At 43.5% G+C, this 21428-nt stretch overlaps 1 protein-coding gene and 1 pseudogene across 1 annotated transcript in view; both read right to left on the bottom strand.

The window, feature by feature from the left end:
* Window positions 1-287: 287 nt before the first annotated feature.
* On the bottom strand, window positions 288-3886 carry LOC115115827 (ankyrin repeat domain-containing protein SOWAHC-like; annotated as a pseudogene).
* An 8166-nt stretch (window positions 3887-12052) lies between these two features.
* Window positions 12053-21428, bottom strand: part of LOC115111716 (E3 ubiquitin-protein ligase SH3RF3) — a 49137-nt gene continuing 39761 nt past the window's right edge. Inside the window, exon 11 of the mRNA XM_065005729.1 lies at window positions 12053-12221. Within this exon, the coding sequence (XP_064861801.1) occupies window positions 12053-12221 (169 nt within the window). The remainder of the gene's footprint in view (window positions 12222-21428) is intronic.

The following is a 21428-nucleotide window of genomic DNA, read 5'->3' on the forward strand; positions in this document are numbered from 1 at the left end:
TTGACTGTGAACAGTAACAGGTGCATAGCAGCTCCATCTAACAGCCTGTACACCTGCAGAGTAATGCATACTAGATTAACCTCAACTGTTTATAGCCAATCAAAGAGCATCAATAATTCAACCACACCACAGCAGACCTATCATTACATTTCAGCATTAGTCTCGTATAGACATTCAATATCTATAGCAATACCTCTGTGTAAAGTAATTGTATACTTCTGCTTTGACTACAAAAACACACAGGCGTCAGATGTATGAAAACAGTTATTGCTTTATTTCCGCAATAAGATTCAAAGTGAAAAGAAGGGGCACTATGAAAGGAATCTGGGAAGAGAGGAGAAACATTCAAGTGTATAATACATATACAATGGCTCAAAACTGGAGAGGAATCAGACAATATCAGACAGACAGACAGACAGACAGACAGACAGACAGACAGACAGACAGACAGACAGACAGACAGACAGACAGACAGACCAAGAAAACACATAGACAGACACAGACAGACAGGCAGTGCACAGCATCTTTGCATTCATCCAACATTAGGAAAAGTGACATCAGGTTCCCAGCAGTCAGACTGGTCTGTACAATATGCAGTATTTATCTATAGTATACAAAGACAATGACGACATCTAAACTGCAACATATGAGTGAGGAACTTCAGCTCAACACTACGATGATCATGCTGGAGAATTTGAGGGTATGTCCAAAAACATTTGAAATATTAACAGTCATTTATTGTGAGAAAATATAGGTAAAAATATTCAGGGACATTTGTTCCACAGAATGAAAACATGTATTTATTCTATGGTAAATTCATGAACAAGTAAAAAACGTGATTGAATGAATGACTGTTTGTAGAGCAGGGACTGTGGAATGGGCCATAGATGTACAGTATGTCCTACTCATTGGCTACAGTTCTGCCTATATGGATTTGATCTGCTGTAAAGAAAACCAAGTGATTACGTTTTCTTTCTTTTTTACATGGGGACTCCTTTTTCCCCCATCTCAATTCTAGGAGTTCTGACCCTTTCTTTTTGACATGGGGACTCCTTTTTCCCCCCATCTCAATTCTAGGAGTTCTGACCCTTTCTTTTTCTATTCCTGAACATTTCAGGAATAGACCATTCACAGTCTAGCGAATGTAACTTAAAATGTGCAGAGTTTTTCTAACTTTACTGCTGGTAAAACATCTATACAATCAATAGGTTATAGACTCACCTATTTCATTCTGGTTAAACCTCCAAAGTGACATGTGCAGTTACATCGAGATTCGTGTTGAAGGTGTTCAGTGGTTATTTTGACTTGTCTTTATAATAATTGTAGAAGTTAAATAATTATGTTAAATATATTAAAGAATTATGTAGAGGTAATTACTGTAAGCAGCACCTTAAATCCCCACAGGATTCAGATCTATTGAGTGAACATTTTTCGTACAGTAAAATGATCCCAGATCTATTTCTCAGTAATCTCTTGTGGACAGATTACAGAAACATAAACGGTATGAGCATCTGACCAAATTACGCAATATTTTAGTTCTGGGATTAATTTCCCAGTGACTAGTAAACGGTGCCAAATCTAAAGTTGAAAGTAGGCCTACAGTTCCCAGACCCAGTTTAAGCCTACACCTGAATGGAAAAGCATACTCATGTTTTTTAGTCCAGGACTAAATGTAATATGTGTTGGGTGGAAACTGGGCCCTTAGTACTAGATCCCATGTCGTAATGGTATCATAATCAGTAGGCTGGTTATTAGGGCCGCTTTTGATCTGTTACTGCATGTGCGATTCTAACACTGCAGTGACTTATCCAAACAGATTGGAAATTGGTCTGCCTTTGAGGGGGCTGGTTGGGCTGGTCTCCCCCCTTTCTCCCTCCTCCACTCCCTCCCCCGTCCCTCTGAAGGAGGTGCTGTGGATGATCTGGGTCTTATGGCGTCCCCGGTGGAGCCGTGCGTTGATCCGACTCAGAGATGACTTCCTCTGAACAGCCTTGCTCCTTCCTGCCCCCCCTCCCCTCACCTCTCCCCCCTCCCCTGATCCGTTCAGCAGCCTCAGTGGGTTCAGGTTGGACTGGAGAACTCTGGGTAATCTCCACCGCCCTTGTGCCCCACTGTCTGCGTTCTCCGTGTCTGATTCTCCTCCTCCTACAGGGCTGGTCCCACCCCTGGCTCCAGGGCTGCAGTAGAGGGGGCTCCAGGGGGAAGGTACTGGCCAGCTCTCCTCCCGCTGTAGTCTCTGGCCTCTGGGTCTACAGACCACTGGTCTACCAGCACATGCACCACCTGACAATCACAGCACAGAAAACTTGATTTAAACCACCTAACAAGCACTCCATAGAAAACAATATCAGTGGACAGGGCAGGGCAGGGTGGAGGGCAGGGCAGGAGGAGAGCACCTACCTGTGTGTGTCCATGCATAGCAGCCAGGTGAAGGGGAGTGTACCCAGCACTAGAGCGTACATTAACATCCACAGGGACATTGTTCTGCTTGGCATGCTCCAGTAGCTGTGTCAACAGCTCCTCATTGCCCTGCTTGGCAGCCCAGTGGAGGCAGGAGAAGCCCGTCACAAAGTCCCTCTTGGTCAGCAGGCTGGGGTCCAGGATTAGCAGCGGATACAGACTGTCCCACTGGCCGTCCGAGGCACACAGCATCCACTCATGCTCCAGGGGGTCCAGGGCCACTGAGACACAGTCCCCGTCTGCAGACGACAGGAGAGAGGTGGAGTCACCATCGCTCCTGACAGAGTCTCTGAGACGAGAGCCGCGGTTGATCAGAGACCGACGTACCTGGAGACAGGCAAAGACAGAAAGGAACAATTAGTAGGCTACATCTCAGAAATGGCAGCCTAAACAACCTTAGACCAGAACCAGTGTGGAAAATCTGTACATACAATAGAATAAAATAAAAGTGTGAGTAGTCTACCTGTGGGGAACTGCTCATCATCAGCTCTATGAAGTTCCTGCGGCTGCTCTTGGGGGTGTTCCAGTCTCCATCCAGTCCCTCCCACCCACCGTCCTCTGACAGAGCGCTGGTCAGCAGAGCCTTCTGGGAGCCCCGGGAGGTCCTCCTACTTCCCCTCACCTGCACCTGTCCAGCCAACACATTTGAGTCTGTCCCCAGTGCTGGAGCTGACTCTCTCCTCCTCCTGTCTCTTAGCTTCACATCTCCACCTGAGAAGGTATCATCACTAACTTCTCTAAGCTTCACCTCTGTGACTCCACCTGAGGTAACATCACTAACTTTACCTTCCTCTAGGCAGCATGCATGATGAAGATTACCGTTTGATTCCATGCTATTATCAAGCCAAGATAGGGCTTCGGGTGCATTTGAGTCTTTTTCAGGTGAATCACATTTATCACTAGAATGTCCGTTTCCATCTCCGCTGACATTGCTGCTCCCATCCCGTTCTCCAGATTCAGATAGTGGGCGGTCCCTACCACACACCCCGTTGCCGTTACTCTCTCCATCGTTGCCAGGGTCTGTGTGCTTCACCGAGCTTGTGCTGTTTTCCTTCAAACACACGAATTTCACTCCATCCTCCAGTTTTATGAAAGCAACGCTGTCAACGTGACGGTTCAACCTTTCATTGAACAGTGTTTTCTTTGACGCATCACTTTTCCACACGGATTCAAAATGATCAATCAGGTCCATATGTCTGACCAACCCTCCTCTCTCCGTTAGGAACTCCAGGACGGCTTGTTCTGTGCATTCGGTCGCCATTTAGAAGAAATTGTGGAAATAGCCAACACAATAATAACGATTTAAAATGTTTCTTTCCCACGTTGCATCGTTTCATCCGTGCATCACTGACAGGTCTCTGAAGTACGCCGATAACAGCATATTCATTATCACCATCATCCTAATCCCTACTCTCCGATTCTCTCCTCCGAGAGACAAACCGTGTGTGACAGACAGGGGTCGCAGTAGCATCAAAACATCATCCCCTCCCATAGCAACGTGATTACAGATCAGTGAAACTGGCATACTTGTTTGGCCATTTTGGATCCAAAGTTCTGTTTGAAATTAACAGGGGTCCCATCCGTGATAGAGCCACCATGGTAGCTGTGGGAGGTTTTCATTTGGATGATACCATTGTGTTTAAAGAAGGGGTTACCAATCATTTATGTAAATGCAACGTTATATACAATCATACAAACCGCTGCTGTTCACAAAGAAAGTGAAAAATTCCCGAAATGTAGCCTAAAATTGCGTTTTATTTATGTGAATTTTAGAGTTAAAAAAATAGGGGTTCAACAAGGGTTCTTCTAAGATCCTCAAAGTTCCTTGAAGAACCTTGGGGTTCTTGACACCGAAAAATGCCCCCAAAAGGTTCTTCCAAGAACAGTCCTAGCTTGCTTGCTATTATGAAAATCGAATTATTGCTTGCGCCGTGCCTAAGAACAGCCCTTAGCCGTGAGATATTGGCCATATATTTAATTCAATTCAAGGGGCTTTATTGGCATGGGAAACATGTGTTAACATTGCCAAAGGAGAGGTTACCTCATATTTGGATTTTAAAATGTTGCTTTGCCATTAAAATCATAATAAACACGGACAACTAAAATATTGTGTTATTGTTATGCTGATCAATAATAATAATAATCATAATCATAATAATTAGATATTTTTCTACATTTCCTCTGCTTTGGAATGTTCAGATATAACTATGTAATGTAGCTTGAACAAACATGCTTCTCCGACAAGGAATCATTTCTTCTCTATTAATTTGGCATTTCTGTTGGCATTTCTATCTGCAACGTTTGGCAAATGAACGTGGCCCTGGCCATTGTCCTCATGGAAATATTTGTGGTTGCAGTGTAGTACTGAGACACTAGAGGGCGCGAAACAACTGCTTTAAACTATAGAGAGAAACTGCCATGCACTATGACACATTTCTCGTTCAAAATTATTTCTCATCCTCATTATATAATTTATATATTAAATAACGACCAATAGAACACTCAGAATATCAACAAAGAAGTCTAGATATTTTCATCAATCTCTCACCAACCTCTCAAAAATGTATGCTTTATTCTTTTCAGCTATGTTTCTAGTGGTCTGTAGACTATTTAAAGGGTGTTTACTGCCCTACTGAGATGATCTATGATCTTCAGTGTTCTCTTCATGAAGCTCTATGCCCTTCTCACCTTCTCCTGACACCCTGCTGTGCTGCCTGGCTGACTGCCACACACACAGATCTGGAATGTGGCCAGTTGATGCTGTGGAATCTACATAAATACAGTATCTGCAGCAGCTGAGCTGTGCGTGTTTGTTTGTATATAGAGGTTTTAGGCTTGGTGAGGGACTGAACGAGGTCAAACCTGTCTTGTGCCGGACCAGGGGTGTTTGTGTGTGTATGCGTGGAAACAGTGGATGAAGCATGTGCGTGGGTAGTGGGTTGGAGTGGGTCGTGGGCTGGGTTGACCTTGTTGAGGAGGATGGGATATCTGGGTTGGGGTGACCTGTATCCTGAATAGAAACACACCAACACAGAACCTGGCATGTAGAAGTGCTGTTGGCATCAGAGAAGGGTTGACTAGAATGGTGATCAGTGTCCTTACAGCCCAGTTTCCTAAACACACACACCTCTCTACCCTGTGATGACACACACACACTGTCAAACACACACACACACACACACACACCTCTCTACCCTGTGATGACACACACACACACACAGTGTCAAACACACACACACCTCTCTACCCTGTGATGACACACACACAGTGTCACACACACACCTCTCTACCCTGTGATGACACACACACACACAGTGTCACACACACACCTAACTACCCTGTGATGACACACACACACACACACACACACACACACACACACACACAGTGTCACACACACACACCTCTCTACCCTGTGATGACACACACACACACAGTGTCAAACACACACACACACACCTCTCCACCTATATAGCATGTGTGTCAGCCAGGCCTTAGCTTCACTCTAAATGCAAATAGGTGTGAGGTGATTATTCCTGACAGCCTTGCTGTCACCCACCTCCACCGGGACAGAGAGAGGGAGGAAGGAAGTGATGGAGAGGAGGCAGTAGTGAGATAGCATGTTTGTCAACAGGCACGAGGCGAGACAGGTTGTATTAAAACAAAGGCATTTATTGCAAAAATGCACTTGACATGAAAAACCAAACCAAACCACGAGGTCATCATTACGAGACAATGTTTAATGATCACATGATCACATGGTAGAATGCTGGTCACCAGCGGAGGGCAACTCTGGCACCCACGAAATATAAATAATCTGGACAATATACAGTATCAGTCAAAAGTTTGGACACAGCTACTCATTCAAGGGTTTTTCTTGATTTTTTACTATTTTCTACATTGTATAATAATAGTGAAGACATCAAAACTATGAAATAACACATATGGAATAATGTAGTAACCATAAAAGTGTTAAACAAATCAAAATATATTTTATATTTCACATTCTTCAAAGTAGCCACTCTTTGCCTTGATGACAGCTTTGCACACTCATAGCATTCTCTCAACCAGAATCATGTCACCTGGAATGCATTTCAATTAACAGGTGTGCCTTGTTAAAAGTTCATTTGTGGAAATGTTTTCCTTCTTAATGCATTGTGTTGTGACAAGATACAGGTATACAGAAAATAGCCCAATTTGGTAAAAGACTAAGTCTATATTATGGCAAGAACAGCTCAGATAAGCAAAGATAAACAATAGTCTATCAATACTTTTAAGACGTGAAGGTCAGTTAATTTGGAAACATTTCAAGAACTTTGAAAATTTCTTCAAGTGTAGTTTCAGAAACCGCCAAGAGCTATGACGAAACTGTCTCTCATGAGGACCGCCACAGGAAAGGAAGACCCAAAGTTACCTCTGCTGCAAAGGATAAGTTCATTCGAGTTACCAGCCTCAGAAATTGCAGCCCAAATAAATTCTCCACAGAATTCAAGTAACAGACACATCTCAACATCAACTGTTCATAGGAGACTGCTGATCTCCACATGTGTGGTTCCCACCATGAAGCATGGAGGAGGTGTGATGGGATGCTTTGCTGGTGACACTGTTGGTGATTTATTTTGAATTGAAGGCACACTCAACCAGCATGGCTACCACAGCATTCTGCAGCGATACGCCACCCCATCTGTTTTGTGCTTAGTGGGACTATCGTTTGTTTTTCAACAGGACAATGACCCAACACACCTCTAGGCTGTGTAAGGGCTATTTGACCAAGAAGGAGAGTGATGGAGTGCTGCATCAGATGACCTTGCCTCCACAATCACCCGACCTCAACCCAATTGAGATGTTTTGGGACGAGATGGACCGCAGAGTGAAGGAAAACAAACCAACAAGTGCTCAGCAACAAGTGGGAACTCCTTCAAGACTGTTGGAAAAGCATTCCAGTTGAAGCTGGTTGAGAGAATGCCAAGAGTGTGCAAAGCTGTCATCAAGGCAAAGGGTGGCTACTCTGAAGAATGTAAAATATAACATATATTTTGATTTGTTTAACACCTTTTTGCTTACTACATGATTCCATATGTGTTATTTCATAGTTTTGATGTCTTCACTATTATGCTACAATGTAGAACATAGTCCAAATAAAGAAAAACCCTGGAATGAGTAGGTGTGCCCAAACTTTTGACTGGTACTGTATAAATATATATATATATATATATTCTTTATTTTCTGTTGAAGTAATGTAACACTTCTCTTGTAACACTTCTCTCATAGTTAGACAGCATTAGATTCAGCATGAGAAGTCAGTGGTACAGTACTCACACCAGACAATCTGTAAAGTCTTGTCAGTGGTACAGTACTCACACCAGACAATCTGTAAAGTCTTGTCAGTGGTACAGCACTCACACCAGACAATCTGTAAAGTCTTGTCAGTGGTACAGTACTCACACCAGACAATCTGTAAAGTCTTGTCAGTGGTACAGCACTCACACCAGACAATCTGTAAAGTCTTGTCAGTGGTACAGCACTCACACCAGACAATCTGTAAAGTCTTGTCAGTGGTACAGCACTCACACCAGACAATCTGTAAAGTCTTGTCAGTGGTACAGCACTCACACCAGACAATCTGTAAAGTCTTGTCAGTGGTACAGCACTCACACCAGACAATCTGTAAAGTCTTGTCAGTGGTACAGCACTCACACCAGACAATCTGTAAAGTATTGTCAGTGGTACAGCACTCACACCAGACAATCTGTAAAGTCTTGTCAGTGGTACAGTACTCACACCAGACAATCTGTAAAGTCTTGTCAGTGGTACAGTACTCACACCAGACAATCTGTAAAGTCTTGTCAGTGGTACAGCACTCACACCAGACAATCTGTAAAGTCTTGTCAGTGGTACAGCACTCACACCAGACAATCTGTAAAGTCTTGTCAGTGGTACAGTACTCACACCAGACAATCTGTAAAGTCTTGTCAGTGGTACAGTACTCACACCAGACAATCTGTAAGGTCTTGTCAGTGGTACAGTACTCACACCAGACAATCTGTAAAGTCTTGTCAGTGGTACAGTACTCACACCAGACAATCTGTAAAGTCTTGTCAGTGGTACAGTACTCACACCAGACAATCTGTAAAGTCTTGTCAGTGGTACAGCACTCACACCAGACAATCTGTAAAGTATTGTCAGTGGTACAGTACTCACACCAGACAATCTGTAAAGTCTTGTCAGACAAACCAGAAAGACAGTTGACCTGAACACACTGACTCATGGGAACACTGGGGAGCAGGAATAGCAAGATGGGTGCTGTGTGGTGACTGAATCATGTGGAAGTGCTGCATCTCCAACAAGGAGGTGATTTAGATCCACAGACAAATAGTAGAAACAGACAAACAGGCTGGCATTTTGGGTTCAGTAGAAACAGGGTTACAGCTGGTTCATCTGGGGCTAAGGGTTGCTTCTGGACCGGGTTTCACTCTATTCTCTCTCTGAGGGGGAGGAGTAGGAGGGGAGGGACTGGGACCCATCCAGTCCTTTCACATCACAGTGTGTGTGTTGGTGTGTATGTGTGTGTCTGTATCAGGGCTTGATGGAAAGACTCTAATCTAATCTGAATCTTTGGGTGTTTAAAGTCATCTGTCTGTCACCCAACTCGGGGATTACCCAGACTCCCCGGCTGCTGCTACTCGAATCAGAACCAGATGGTCTCACACAAGGGTGTGCTTTGTGCTGAGACGGAGTGTGCTGTCTGTCTATTGTAGATCTAGTCTCATCTGTGCTGTAGCCAACTTGTTCTGGCCTTCCTAACTCTGTGTGCTTCTGTTTCACTATGTCTTCCTGACCTGTAGACTTATCTGCTTTACTCTTCTAAACCAGTTGATCCTACTTCTGTTGTTGAACAGCTGTTTTTTGCTGAGTCAATGAAACAGTCGTTGTGTGCATAGATAGGAGTGGACCACTGTTGTGTGCTTAACCAATGAGAGAGGAATACTGCTGTGTGCTTAGCCAATAAAAAAGGACCACCATTGTGTGCTTAGCCAATGAAAGAGGAGTACTGTTGTGTGCTTAGCCAATAAAAAAGGACCACCATTGTGTGCTTAGCCAATGAAAGAGGAGTACTGTTGTGTGCTTCGCCAGTGAAATAGGAGGTTTGATGTAGCTTGCCAGACGTGAGGTATGTTTAAGACCATTTGAGACCATTGGTGTGCTTTCTGTCCCGTTGTTGAGCTGCCACATGGCTGGTATTAACCACTGCTGGTCACACGCGCATGCACTCACACGCACACGCGCACACACACACATAAACACACATAAACACACACATACACACACAGACACACACACACCGACCAGAAGGAACAAGTATAAGGTAAGCCAGGGTCTTTAGGTGCTTCTGTAACCAGTCCGGCCTGTCTCTAGCCATACCACACATTCATATGGACACTCATGTTTAGAGCATATACACATTGAAGCAGTAGAAAAATACTATGCACCGCCTGATGATGTCAACATCATAAGTCATTGATGAGGTTGATGAAGGACCCTTCCCATAGCTGTCCTGGGAGTGCCTGCGTGGATAAAGGCCCCTGCTCCTTTGAGGCTGGTTGGAGCTGGGGTGGCGGTGTGTGTTGTGTTATGTGTGTGTGGGTATTACTATCCTTGTGGGTACCGGAAATCCTCACAAGGATAGTAAAAAAGGAAAATGATCCCCCATGGGGACATTTCCCAGGTCCGTACGAAGACAAAGGCTATTTTAGGCGTAGAGGTTAAGTTTAGGGTTAGGGTTACAATCAGGGTTAGGGTTAGGGGTTAAGGTTAGGGTAAGGGTTAGGTTTAGGTTTAGTGTTAGGGTTAGGGAAAATAGGTTTAGGGAAAGTAGGATTTTGAATGGAAATCAATTTTAGGTCCCCACAAGGATAGTAAAACATACAGTTGATGTCAGAAGTTTACATACACCTTAGCCAAATACATTTAAACTCAGTTTTTCACAATCCCTGACATTTAATCCTAGTACAAAATCCCTGTCTTAGGTCAATTAGATCACCACTTCATATTAAGAATGTGAAATGTCAGAATAATAGTGGAGAGAATGATTTATTTCAGCTTTTATTTCTTTCATCACATTCCCAGTGGGTCAGAAGTTTACATACACTCAATTACTATTTGGTAGCATTGCCTTTAAATTGTTTAACTTGGGTCAAACGTTGCGGGTAGCCTTCCACAAGCTTCCCACAATAACTTGGATGAATTTTGTCCCATTCCTCCTGACAGAGCTGGTGTAACTGAGTCAGGTTTGTAGGCCTCCTTGCTCGCACACGCTTTATCAGTTCTGCCCACATATTTTCTATAGGATTGAGGTCAGGGCTTTGTGATGGCCACTTCAATACCTTGACTTTGTTGTCCTTAAACCATTTTGCCACAAATTTGGAAGTATGCTTGGGGTCATTGTCCATTTGGAAGACCCATTTGCGACCAAGCTTTAACTTCCTGACTGATGTCTTGAAATGTTGCCATCTATTTTGTGAAGTGCACCAGTCCCTCCTGCAGCAAAGCACCCCCACAACATGATGCTGCCATCACCGTGCTTCACGGTTGGGATGGTGTTCCACTGCTTGCAAGCATCCTCCTTTTTCCTCCAAACATAACGATGGTCATTATGGCCAAACAGTTCTATTTTTGTTTCATCAGACCAGAGGACATTTCTCCAAAAAGTACGATCTTTGTCCCCATGTACAGTTGCAAACGGTAGTCTGGCTTTTTTATGGTGGTTTTGGAGCAGTGGCTTTTCCTTGCTGAGCGGCCTTTCAGGTCATGTTGATATAGGACTCGTTTTACTGTGGATATAGATACTTTTGTACATGTTTCCTCCTTCACAAGGTCCTTTGCTGTTGTTCTGGGATTGATTTGCACTTTTCGCACCAAAGTGCGTTCATCTCTAGGAGACAGAATGTGTCTCCTTCCTGAGTGGTATGACGTCTGCGTGGTCCCATGGTGTTTATACTTGCGTACTATTGTTTGTACAGATGAACGTGGTACCTTCAGACATTTGGAAATTGCTCCCAAGGATCAACCAGACTTGTGGAGGTCTACAATTTTCTGAGGTCTTGGCTGATTTTTGTTGATTTTCCCATGATGTCAAGCAAAGAGGCACTGAGTTTGAAGGTAGGCCTTGAAATACATTCAGGTACACCTCCAATTGACTCAAATTATGTCAATTAGCCCATCAGAAGCTTCTAACGGCCATGACATCATTTTCTGGAATTGTCCTAGCTGTTTAAAGGCAAAGTCAACGTAGTGTATGTAAACTTCTGACCCACTGGAATTGTGATACAGTGAATTATAAGTGAAATTAATCTGTCTGTAAACAATTGTTGGAAAAATGACATAGGACATCTACTTTGTAAATGACACAACAGACTATAGTTTGTTAACAAGAAATTTGTGGAGTGCTTCAAAAACAAGTTAAGTGTATGTAAACAACCTAAGTGTATGTAAACTTCCGACTTCAACTGTATGCTCTGTGTGTGTGTGTGTGTGTGTGTGTGTGTGTGTGTGTGTGTGTGTGTGTGTGTGTGTGTGTGTGTAGCGATCCTGTTCAGAAGATTTCTACAAAGCTGCCGGGGAAGAGCCCAGTGCGTCCAGTCCTCTGCAGAGTGCCTTTGTACCAGCCATCTTCTCTCTTCTTATGAACAAACACCACATCTCCCTCTCTCAGCTCGATCTCTGCCTCGCTCTGAGGGGGGTAGGGCACAACCACACGATACCTAGGGAGGGAGAGTTATGAATAATGATGCACTGTAACTCATATTAAGACACACACACACCATAAACACACACACACACATGCACACATACAGTAAGAGTTGATATATGCAGCTACTCAGGTCAATATCATTCAGCAGTCTTGTACATAAACGGCTCACACAGATTTATAAGTGCATGACACTTTGGAGTAGTGTGTCTGGAGCAGTGTGTGTGTGTGTGTGAGTGTGTGTGTGTATGTTAAGCGGCTGCTCTCAGAGAAAAAATACATGTCTGTGTAAACCAGAGGAGCTATAGCTCACAGTGACCGCTGAAGGACTGATAACCTACAGCTAGAATCAAGCTCCATGCTGTGAGTGTGTGTGTGTCTGTGTGTGTGCGTATGTGTGTGTGTGTTTCTGTGTGCACGCTAGTGCTTGCGCGTGCTTGCACTTTCTTGCGCTTGCTTGCGTGTGTGTGTGCTGGAGGGCACTATTATCTCTGACACACACCGATGGGGATAGGAGAAGAGTGATGATCAGAGGCTCATTTCTTTTTTGTGCTGCAGTGGCATAGACTAGCGTATGTTTCAAGGTGTGTGTATGAGAGTGTGTGTAAACACAGTATATTTGTTGTAACACAGTATATATTGGTGTAACCCTAGATTGTAAACTGACATGGCCACATGGTTTGTGTCTCTTTGTTAACAAGAACTTGAGCGCAATCTCTTATATGAAGGAAGTCTCTAAGTTCTGTTTGCCTGAGTTAGAACACCTCATGATAAACTGTCGACCACACTATTTAACAAGAGAGTTTTCATCTATATTTTTCGTAGCTGTCTATTTACCACCACAAACCAATGCTGGCACTAAGACCACACTCAACGAACTGCAAACAAGAAAATGGTCACCCAGAGGCAGCTCCTAGTGGCCGGTGAATATAACGCAGAAAAACTATTCTACCAGCATGTCACCTGTGCAACTAGAGGCTAAAAAACTCTAGCTCACCTTTACTCCGCACAAATACGCAATAAAAATGTCCGCCCCGCCCTCCATTTGGCAAATCTGACCATAACTCAATCCTCCTCATTCCTGCTTACAAGCAAAAAGTCAATAAGGAAGTACCAGTGACATGCTCAATACGGAGGCGCTCCTCAGGTGGTAGAGCATGGTGCTTGCATATGCATGACTGTAAGTCGCATTGGATAAAAGTGTCTGCTAAATGGCATATATTATTATTATTATAAATCAAATCAAAGTTTATTTGTCACGTGCGCCGAATACAACAGGTGTACAGTGAAATATTTGCTTGCAGGCTCTAACCAATAGTGCAGAGAAAAAAAAAGTATGTGTGTGTGTGTGTGTGTGTGTGTGTGTGTGTGTGTGTGTAGGTAAGTAAAGAAATAAAACAACAGTAAAAAGACATTTGAAAATAAGAGTAGCAAGGTTATATACAGACACTGGTTAGTCAGGATTATTGAGGTAGTATGTTCATGTAGGTATGGTAAAAGTGACTGCATATATGACGAACAGAGAGTAGCAGTAGCGTAAAAAGAGGGGTTATATTAGATATTATAAGTGGTCCGATGACACGGATGCTAAGCTATAAGACTGTTTCACTAGCACAGACTGGAATATGTTGCGGGATTCATCCGCTGGCAATGAGGAGTTTACTACCTCAGTCACTGGCTTCATAAATAAGTTAATTGAGATTATAATGGCGCCAGAGGGGAGGCTGCCCTTTTACGGGCTCCTAACCAACTGTGCTGTTTTATTTATTCTTTTTGCATTGTTTGTAACTAATTTTGTACATAATATTGCTGCTACCGTCTCTTATGACCGAAAATAACATCTGGACATCAGAACAGCGATTACTCACCTCAAACTGGACGAAGATTATTTCTTTAATGAGTCCGACACGAAGGTTAAACTGCTTTGTCAAGACAAGGCCCAAGAAAAGACAGAGAAAAAGGGGGAGAAGGGCAGAGTGCCTGGTATGAATTCACCGACGAGTAACTAAACCACCACTACCCTCTGTATTATTGGCCAACGTGTAAACACTGGAAAACTAACTGGACGATCTATGATTGAGACTATCCTACCAATGGGACATTCAAAACTCTAATATCTTATGTTTCACTGAGACTTGGCTGAACGACGACACAGATAATATAGAGTTGGCTGGCTTCAACGTGTTTCAGCAGGACAGAGCAGCTACGTCTGGTAAGACGAGGGGCGGGGTTGTGTGTCTATTTGTCAATAACTGCTGGTGCGCGATGTCTAATATTAAAGAAGTCTTGAGGTATTGCTCGCCTGAGGTTGAATACCACATGATAAGCTGTAGACCACACTATCTACCAAGAGAGTTCTCATCTATATTACTCGTAGCCGTTTATTTTCCACCACAAACCGATGCTGGCACTAAAACCGAACTCAACGAGCTGTAAAAGGCCATTTGCAAACAAGAAAATGTTAATCCAGAAGCGGCGCTCCTAGTGGCCGAGGACTTTAATGCAGGCAAACATCTACCAGCATGTCACATGTGACACCAGAGGAAAAAAACCTCTAGATCACCTTTATTCCACACACAGAGATGTATACAATGCTCTCCCTCGCCCTCCATTTGGCAAATCTACCCAGAAGCCATGGATTACAGGCAACATCCACACCGAGCTAAAGGCTAGAGCTGCCGCTTTCAAGGAGAGGGACACTAATCCGGACGCTTATAAGAAATCCTGCAATGTCCTCAAACAAACCATCAAACAGGCAAGGTGTCAATACATTGAATCCTACTACACCGGCTCTGATGCTCGTCAGATGTGGCAGGGTTTATTATGGACTACAAAGGGAAACCAAACCGCGAGCTTCCCAGTGACGCAAGCCCACCAGACAAGCTAAATGCCTTTTATGCTCACTTCGAGGCAAGCAACGCTGAAGCATGCATAAGAGCACCAGCTGTTCCGGACGACCATGTGCTCATGCTCTCCATAGCTGATGTGAGCAAGAACTTTAAACAGGTCAACATTCACAAAGCCGCAGGGCCAGAAGGATTACCAGGATGTGTACTCAGAGCAGAGTGCGGACCATCTGGCAAGTGTCTTCACTGACATGTTCAACCTCTCCCTGACCCAGTCTGTAATACCTACATGTTTAACCTCTCCCTGGCAGAGTCTGTAATACCTACATGTTCAACCTCTCCCTGACCGAATCTGTAATACCTACATGTTTAACCTCTCCCTGGCAGAGTCTGTAATAGCTACATGTTTAACCTCTCCCTGGCAGAGTCTGTAATACCTACATGTTTAACCTCTTCCTGGCAGAGTCTGTAATACCTACATGTTTAACCTCTTCCTGGCAGAGTCTGTAATACCTACATGTTTAACCTCTTCCTGGCAGAGTCTGTAATACCTACATGTTTAACTTCTCCCTGGCAGAGTCTGTAATACCTACATGTTTAACCTCTCCCTGACAGAGTCTGTAATACCTACATGTTTAACCACTCCCTGACCGAGTCTGTAATACCTACATGTTTAACCTCTCCCTGGCAGAGTCTGTAATACCTACATGTTTAACCTCTCTCTGACCGAGTCTGTAATACCTACATGTTTAACCTCTCCCTGGCAGAGTCTGTAATACCTACATGTTTAACCTCTCCCTGACAGAGTCTGTAATACCTACATGTTTAACCTCTCCCTGGCAGAGTCTGTAATACCTACATGTTTAACCTCTCCCTGGCAGAGTCTGTAATACCTACATGTTTAACCTCTCCCTGACAGAGTCTGTAATACCTACATGTTTAACCTCTCCCTGACAGAGTCTGTAATACCTACATGTTCAACCTCTCCCTGACCGAATCTGTAATACCTACAATGTTCAACCTCTCCCTGGCAGAGTCTGTAATAGCTACATGTTTAACCTCTCCCTGGCAGAGTCTGTAATACCTACATGTTTAACCTCTTCCTGGCAGAGTCTGTAATACCTACATGTTTAACCTCTTCCTGGCAGAGTCTGTAATACCTACATGTTTAACCTCTCCCTGGCAGAGTCTGTAATACATACATGTTTAACCTCTCCCTGGCCGAGTCTGTAATACCTACATGTTTAACCTCTCCCTGGCAGAGTCTGTAATACCTACATGTTTAACCTCTCCCTGACAGAGTCTGTAATACCTACATGTTTAACCTCTCCCTGACCGAGTCTGTAATACCTACATGTTTAACCTCTCCCTGGCAGAGTCTGTAATACCTACATGTTTAACCTCTCCCTGGCAGAGTCTGTAATACCTACATGTTTAACCTCTCCCTGACAGAGTCTGTAATACCTACATGTTTAACCTCTCCCGGGCAGAGTCTGTAATACCTACATGTTTAACCTCTCCCTGACAGAGTCTGTAATACCTACATGTTTAACCTCTCCCTGACAGAGTCTGTAATACCTACATGTTTAACCTCTCCCTGACAGAGTCTGTAATACCTACATGTTTAACCTCTCCCTGACAGAGTCTGTAATACCTACATGTTTAACCTCTCCCTGGCAGAGTCTGTAATACCTACATGTTTAACCTCTCCCTGACCCAGTCTGTAATACATGTTTAACCTCTCCCTGACAGAGTCTGTAATACCTACATGTTTAACCTCTCCCTGACAGAGTCTGTAATACCTACATGTTTAACCTCTCCCTGGCAGAGTCTGTAATACATGTTTAACCTCTCCCTGACAGAGTCTGTAATACCTACATGTTTAACCTCTCCCTGACAGAGTCTGTAATACCTACATGTTTAACCTCTCCCTGACAGAGTCTGTAATACCTACATGTTTAACCTCTCCCTGACAGAGTCTGTAATACCTACATGTTTAACCTCTCCCTGGCAGAGTCTGTAATACCTACATGTTTAACCTCTCCCTGACCCAGTCTGTAATACATGTTTAACCTCTCCCTGACAGAGTCTGTAATACCTACATGTTTAACCTCTCCCTGACAGAGTCTGTAATACCTATATGTTTAACCTCTCCCTGGCAGAGTCTGTAATACATGTTTAACCTCTCCCTGACAGAGTCTGTAATACCTACATGTTTAACCTCTCCCTGACAGAGTCTGTAATACCTACATGTTTAACCTCTCCCTGACAGAGTCTGTAATACCTACAAGTTTAACCTCTCCCTGACATAGTCTGTAATACCTACATGTTTAACCTCTCCCTGGCAGAGTCTGTAATACCTACATGTTTAACCTCTCCCTGACAGAGTCTGTACTACCTACATGTTTAACCTCTCCCTGACAGAGTCTGTAATACCTACATGTTTAACCTCTCCCTGGCAGAGTCTGTAATACCTACATGTTTAACCTCTCCCTGACAGAGTCTGTACTACCTACATGTTTAACCTCTCCCTGACAGAGTCTGTAATACCTACATGTTTAACCTCTCCCTGGCAGAGTCTGTAATACCTACATGTTTAACCTCTCCCTGACCCAGTCTGTAATACATGTTTAACCTCTCCCTGACAGAGTCTGTAATACCTACATGTTTAACCTCTCCCTGACAGAGTCTGTAATACCTACATGTTTAACCTCTCCCTGGCAGAGTATGTAATACATGTTTAACCTCTCCCTGACAGAGTCTGTAATACCTATATGTTTAACCTCTCCCTGACAGAGTCTGTAATACCTACATGTTTAACCTCTTCCTGACAGAGTCTGTAATACCTACATGTTTAACCTCTCCCTGACATAGTCTGTACTACCTACATGTTTAACCTCTCCCTGACAGAGTCTGTAATACCTACATGTTTAACCTCTCCCTGACAGAGTCTGTAATACCTACATGTTTAACCTCTCCCTGACAGAGTCTGTAATACCTACATGTTTAACCTCTCTGACCCAGTCTGTAATACATGTTTAACCTCTCCTGACAGAGTCTGCAATACATGTTTAACCTCTCCTGACAGAGTCTGTAATACCTACATGTTTAACCTCTCCCTGACAGAGTCTGTAATACCTACACGTTTAACCTCTCTCTGACAGAGTCTGTAATACCTACATGTTTAACCTCTCCCTGACAGAGTCTGTAATACCTACATGTTTAACCTCTCCCTGACAGAGTCTGTAATACCTACATGTTTAACCTCTCCCTGGCAGAGTCTGTAATACCTACATGTTTAACCTCTCCCTGACCCAGTCTGTAATACATGTTTAACCTCTCCCTGACAGAGTCTGTAATACCTACATGTTTAACCTCTCCCTGACAGAGTCTGTAATACCTATATGTTTAACCTCTCCCTGGCAGAGTCTGTAATACCTACATGTTTAACCTCTCCCTGACAGAGTCTGTAATACCTACAAGTTTAACCTCTCCCTGACATAGTCTGTAATACCTACATGTTTAACCTCTCCCTGGCAGAGTCTGTAATACCTACATGTTTAACCTCTCCCTGACAGAGTCTGTACTACCTACATGTTTAACCTCTCCCTGACAGAGTCTGTAATACCTACATGTTTAACCTCTCCCTGGCAGAGTCTGTAATACCTACATGTTTAACCTCTCCCTGACAGAGTCTGTACTACCTACATGTTTAACCTCTCCCTGACAGAGTCTGTAATACCTACATGTTTAACCTCTCCCTGACAGAGTCTGTAATACCTACATGTTTAACCTCTCCCTGACCCAGTCTGTAATACATGTTTAACCTCTCCTGACAGAGTCTGTAATACCTACATGTTTAACCTCTCCTGACAGAGTCTGTAATACCTACATGTTTAACCTCTCCCTGGCAGAGTATGTAATACATGTTTAACCTCTCCCTGACAGAGTCTGTAATACCTACATGTTTAACCTCTCCCTGACAGAGTCTGTAATACCTACATGTTTAACCTCTTCCTGACAGAGTCTGTAATACCTACATGTTTAACCTCTCCCTGACATAGTCTGTACTACCTACATGTTTAACCTCTCCCTGACAGAGTCTGTAATACCTACATGTTTAACCTCTCCCTGACAGAGTCTGTAATACCTACATGTTTAACCTCTCCCTGACAGAGTCTGTAATACCTACATGTTTAACCTCTCTCTGACCCAGTCTGTAATACATGTTTAACCTCTCCCTGACAGAGTCTGCAATACATGTTTAACCTCTCCCTGACAGAGTCTGTAATACCTACATGTTTAACCTCTCCCTGACAGAGTCTGTAATACCTACACGTTTAACCTCTCTCTGACAGAGTCTGTAATACCTACATGTTTAACCTCTCCCTGACAGAGTCTGTAATACCTACATGTTTAACCTCTCCCTGACAGAGTCTGTAATACCTACATGTTTAACCTCTCCCTGGCAGAGTCTGTAATACCTACATGTTTAACCTCTCCCCTGACCCAGTCTGTAATACATGTTTAACCTCTCCCTGACAGAGTCTGTAATACCTACATGTTTAACCTCTCCCTGACAGAGTCTGTAATACCTATATGTTTAACCTCTCCCTGGCAGAGTCTGTAATACCTACATGTTTAACCTCTCCCTGACAGAGTCTGTAATACCTACAAGTTTAACCTCTCCCTGACATAGTCTGTAATACCTACATGTTTAACCTCTCCCTGGCAGAGTCTGTAATACCTACATGTTTAACCTCTCCCTGACAGAGTCTGTACTACCTACATGTTTAACCTCTCCCTGACAGAGTCTGTAATACCTACATGTTTAACCTCTCCCTGGCAGAGTCTGTAATACCTACATGTTTAACCTCTCCCTGACAGAGTCTGTACTACCTACATGTTTAACCTCTCCCTGACAGAGTCTGTAATACCTACATGTTTAACCTCTCCCTGACAGAGTCTGTAATACCTACATGTTTAACCTCTCCCTGACCCAGTCTGTAATACATGTTTAACCTCTCCCTGACAGAGTCTGTAATACCTACATGTTTAACCTCTCCCTGACAGAGTCTGTAATACCTACATGTTTAACCTCTCCCTGGCAGAGTATGTAATACATGTTTAACCTCTCCCTGACAGAGTCTGTAATACCTACATGTTTAACCTCTCCCTGACAGAGTCTGTAATACCTACATGTTTAACCTCTTCCTGACAGAGTCTGTAATACCTACATGTTTAACCTCTCCCTGACATAGTCTGTACTACCTACATGTTTAACCTCTCCCTGACAGAGTCTGTAATACCTACATGTTTAACCTCTCCCTGACAGAGTCTGTAATACCTACATGTTTAACCTCTCCCTGACAGAGTCTGTAATACCTACATGTTTAACCTCTCTCTGACCCAGTCTGTAATACATGTTTAACCTCTCCCTGACAGAGTCTGCAATACATGTTTAACCTCTCCCTGACAGAGTCTGTAATACCTACATGTTTAACCTCTCCCTGACAGAGTCTGTAATACCTACACGTTTAACCTCTCTCTGACAGAGTCTGTAATACCTACATGTTTAACCTCTCCCTGACAGAGTCTGTAATACCTACATGTTTAACCTCTCCCTGGCAGAGTCTGTAATACCTACATGTTTAACCTCTCCCTGACCCAGTCTGTAATACATGTTTAACCTCTCCCTGACAGAGTCTGTAATACCTACATGTTTAACCTCTCCCTGACAGAGTCTGTAATACCTACATGTTTAACCTCTCCCTGGCAGAGTCTGTAATACATGTTTAACCTCTCCCTGACAGAGTCTGTAATACCTACATGTTTAACCTCTCCCTGACAGAGTCTGTAATACCTACATGTTTAACCTCTCCCTGACAGAGTCTGTAATACCTACATGTTTAACCTCTCCCTGGCAGAGTCTGTAATACCTACATGTTTAACCTCTCCCTGACCCAGTCTGTAATACATGTTTAACCTCTCCCTGACAGAGTCTGTAATACCTACATGATTAACCTCTCCCTGACAGAGTCTGTAATACCTACATGTTTAACCTCTCCCTGGCAGAGTCTGTAATACATGTTTAACCTCTCCCTGACAGAGTCTGTAATACCTACATGTTTAACCTCTCCCTGACAGAGTCTGTAATACCTACATGTTTAACCTCTCCCTGACAGAGTCTGTAATACCTACAAGTTTAACCTCTCCCTGACATAGTCTGTAATACCTACATGTTTAACCTCTCCCTGGCAGAGTCTGTAATACCTACATGTTTAACCTCTCCCTGACAGAGTCTGTACTACCTACATGTTTAACCTCTCCCTGACAGAGTCTGTAATACCTACATGTTTAACCTCTCCCTGGCA

Source organism: Oncorhynchus nerka, linkage group LG3, assembly GCF_034236695.1.
Source record: "Oncorhynchus nerka isolate Pitt River linkage group LG3, Oner_Uvic_2.0, whole genome shotgun sequence".
In the NCBI taxonomy this organism is placed as follows: domain Eukaryota; kingdom Metazoa; phylum Chordata; class Actinopteri; order Salmoniformes; family Salmonidae; genus Oncorhynchus; species Oncorhynchus nerka.